This window comes from Bacillus rossius, chromosome 1 (assembly GCF_032445375.1).
Source record: "Bacillus rossius redtenbacheri isolate Brsri chromosome 1, Brsri_v3, whole genome shotgun sequence".
NCBI lineage: Eukaryota > Metazoa > Arthropoda > Insecta > Phasmatodea > Bacillidae > Bacillus > Bacillus rossius.
The window spans coordinates 347,002,329-347,005,040 of record NC_086330.1 but is presented as its reverse complement, the minus strand read 5'-3'; the positions used below and the strand labels follow the sequence as shown (position 1 = coordinate 347,005,040).

At 44.8% G+C, this 2,712-nt stretch overlaps 1 protein-coding gene across 1 annotated transcript; it reads right to left on the bottom strand.

The window, feature by feature from the left end:
* Window positions 1-347: 347 nt before the first annotated feature.
* Window positions 348-2,712, bottom strand: LOC134530407 (polycystin-2-like protein 1). Its single transcript, XM_063365207.1, has one exon. It carries the CDS (start codon window positions 2,476-2,478, stop codon window positions 601-603), a length of 1,878 nt encoding a protein of 625 aa, XP_063221277.1. The 5' UTR covers window positions 2,479-2,712; the 3' UTR covers window positions 348-600.

The window sequence follows — 2,712 nt, the reverse complement described above, 5'->3', positions numbered from 1 at the left end:
TCGGGCAGCTAGTATATATATATATATATATATATATATATATATATATATATGTGTGTGTGTGTGTGTGTGTGTGTGTGTAGGGGGAGGGGTGTTTAGTGTTGGTGTGTGTGTGTGTGTTTGTGTGAATCAGTCCTGTTTTTCTACGAAATGCAAATGCTCCGCAGATAATTATTTTGACCATTATTTCCAGAACCACTCACATCGATTTAAATAAACATTAAAAACTATGACATTTTTTTCAAGGAAAGAATAAGAAAGCAATCATTTATTGTAATTATATAAGGTGTGTGTTACATACGAAAGAACAAATTAAAAAATAATTTGTTCTTATGAATAAAATTATGTTTCCAGTTTTCATAATACTTTACCAATAATAAGTCAAACAATTGTGTTTACTACATACATACTAATGTTCACATGTTTTCCATTCAGTGAGAACGTTGTTTGTAATGCGAATAGTCTTGTATGCATTAGTACTTAAATTTTGGACGATGTCCTAATAAATGACTCGGCAAGAGAAGTTTCTAAACAGTTAAAAAAAAGCCATATATATGAAAAAAAATATACCAGTTTTAAGAATTTACTAAAAATTGTTACCTATGCTGGTTTTAAAGTTCTCGAGTTTAATTCCTCTAAGGCGAGATCGACATCAATTTGAACATCTTCCAGCAGCCATTCCAGAGCTTCGACGCGATCATCTGCCTGTTCCAGCAGGTTGTACAACTCTTCTAACTCGAGAAAGTCAGTCTGATTTTGGATAGTGGTCGCCCTCAATCTTTGCGCCAACTCGCTTGCGCTTTCAACCTCATGTGGATTTATGTTATGTCTGATGAAAAATAACTCAATGTCCGACCTGGGAAAATTGTACTCTATAAGTGCATCATACATCCTCTGTCCGGCTCGTTCGTGCGTACTTCCTGCACCTGGTTGCCACATGTTGTCGCCTTTGCTATTCCTCGGTATGCCTTTTCGCAAATCTCCAAATGCATCATAGATGACCGCCAGAAACATGTTTAGGACGATAGCGTAAAGGACTAGTACATATTCAAAGAAAAAAATTGGCCCCAGTAACGGCTGCACTCTCTTCAAACTCTGGTAATCGAAGTCATGCACCATAATTTTCATCAATGAAAACATCGAGCTAATAAATGTACTGTAATCGTCCAAGCTGGAGGCAAAAAGGACGTAAGCAAATATTGCATTGACCAAAACGAAATGAAATAATATGATTACAAACTCAAAAGACATCCAATACGCCCGGTAAAGGATTTCCCTGAATTTGGTAAACTTAAGAAATTTAATCCAAGTTAAAAACAGAGCTAAAGCTTTCAGCTGGGTGTACCACAAATGACCGACGACCAGCTGGTCGAAATTTGTGAAACGGTCGTTATCATTTTCAAGACTATCAAGAACACTGATCTCCCTGAAATAACAGACTATCTTGAGTATCGCCCATGCGAAGACTGACACCACAATGGCTAAATCTAAAATATTCCAAAACTGAGTAAAAAACCGGAATCTCAGTAGTATTATTTCGTAGATGGCTTCCGTTGCGTAGAACAGAGTGAAAACAACCACAGCAATCTCGCAAGCGAGAATGAACAAATAAAACGATGTGCTGTATCTGATAACTTTAAACGTGTCGATGTACCACGAGGGAATGGCGCTGTGGAGGGGCGGGAACTCCACCAAGAGCTTCACCGCGAAGAGGAGACCGGCGTTCGCGTTGGAAAAGACGAAATCTACGAACACCGCCCTGGTCGCTTGGGAGATCCACTTCCTGTCCTCCAGCCTGCTGATGGTGTCTATGGCCGCGCTCCTCGAGAAGGGAAAGTCTTGGAAGTAGCCTCCTCCGCCGTACGTGCTCACGCTGCCGCCGTAACTGCCGCCGCCCAGCTCGTCAGCGGTGTGGTGGAGCCAAACATGTCCGTTCCCGAGATCCAGCGGCCCTCGTTCCTCGGCCTGGCCGGAGTAATAGTTGTAGCAGGTCGAGAACTTGTCTCGGAAAACTTCCTTGACGACGCACGAGTCGTTCCTCACCCGGACCTGCCTTATTCGCACCGCGCCCAGCAACCGGTAGTCCCTCGAAGCGCGCTGCTTGTCGTCCACGAGGTCCTTCGACTCGTGCCACGCGTGCTCAGAGAGGGCCGTCACCAGCGGGCCCTTGGCGTACGCCCAGAAGCCGTGCCTGTCGGCGACCCCCCTGAAGCTGTCCGGGCCCCCCGTCTCGACGAGCAGCTCCGTCGCGGCCCTGGTGCCCGCGAAGTGGGCCTCGTCCGCCGTGGCGAAGCAGGCGACGTTGAAGACCGCGAAGAACACCACGAAGATGCTTATCCGCGTGTGGTGCTTGCGCAGGCGCTCGCTCGCTCTCTCCCAGCGCGATAAGTTTTGGTGGGTCGGCAGATCCTCCGTTCCCGGGATCACGTGTTCGTTCTGGCGCTCGCCGAGGACTTCATTTAATTCCGGAGCAGACATGTTTTATGTGTCTTGCTGGATGTTTCCAACTGACAATAACTTCATCAGAAACAAACCTTTTCCTTGTTTGTAACAATGCTCTGGATATCATATAGTTCGCAGGGATGAAAGACACAACAACAACCCGAATAGTTCAGAAGTTTAACGAAGTAAAATATTAGGTTAGGTTCGGTCTTGTAATAAATAATAGTTCTTCATTTTTTTCCCGGGAGGATAGGTTAGGTTAGCGTTATG

Bases quoted from the DNA above. Each gene is read 5' to 3' on its own strand.
- LOC134530407 (XM_063365207.1), bottom strand. From the start codon at position 2,478: ATGTCTGCTCCGGAATTAAATGAAGTCCTCGGCGAGCGCCAGAACGAA.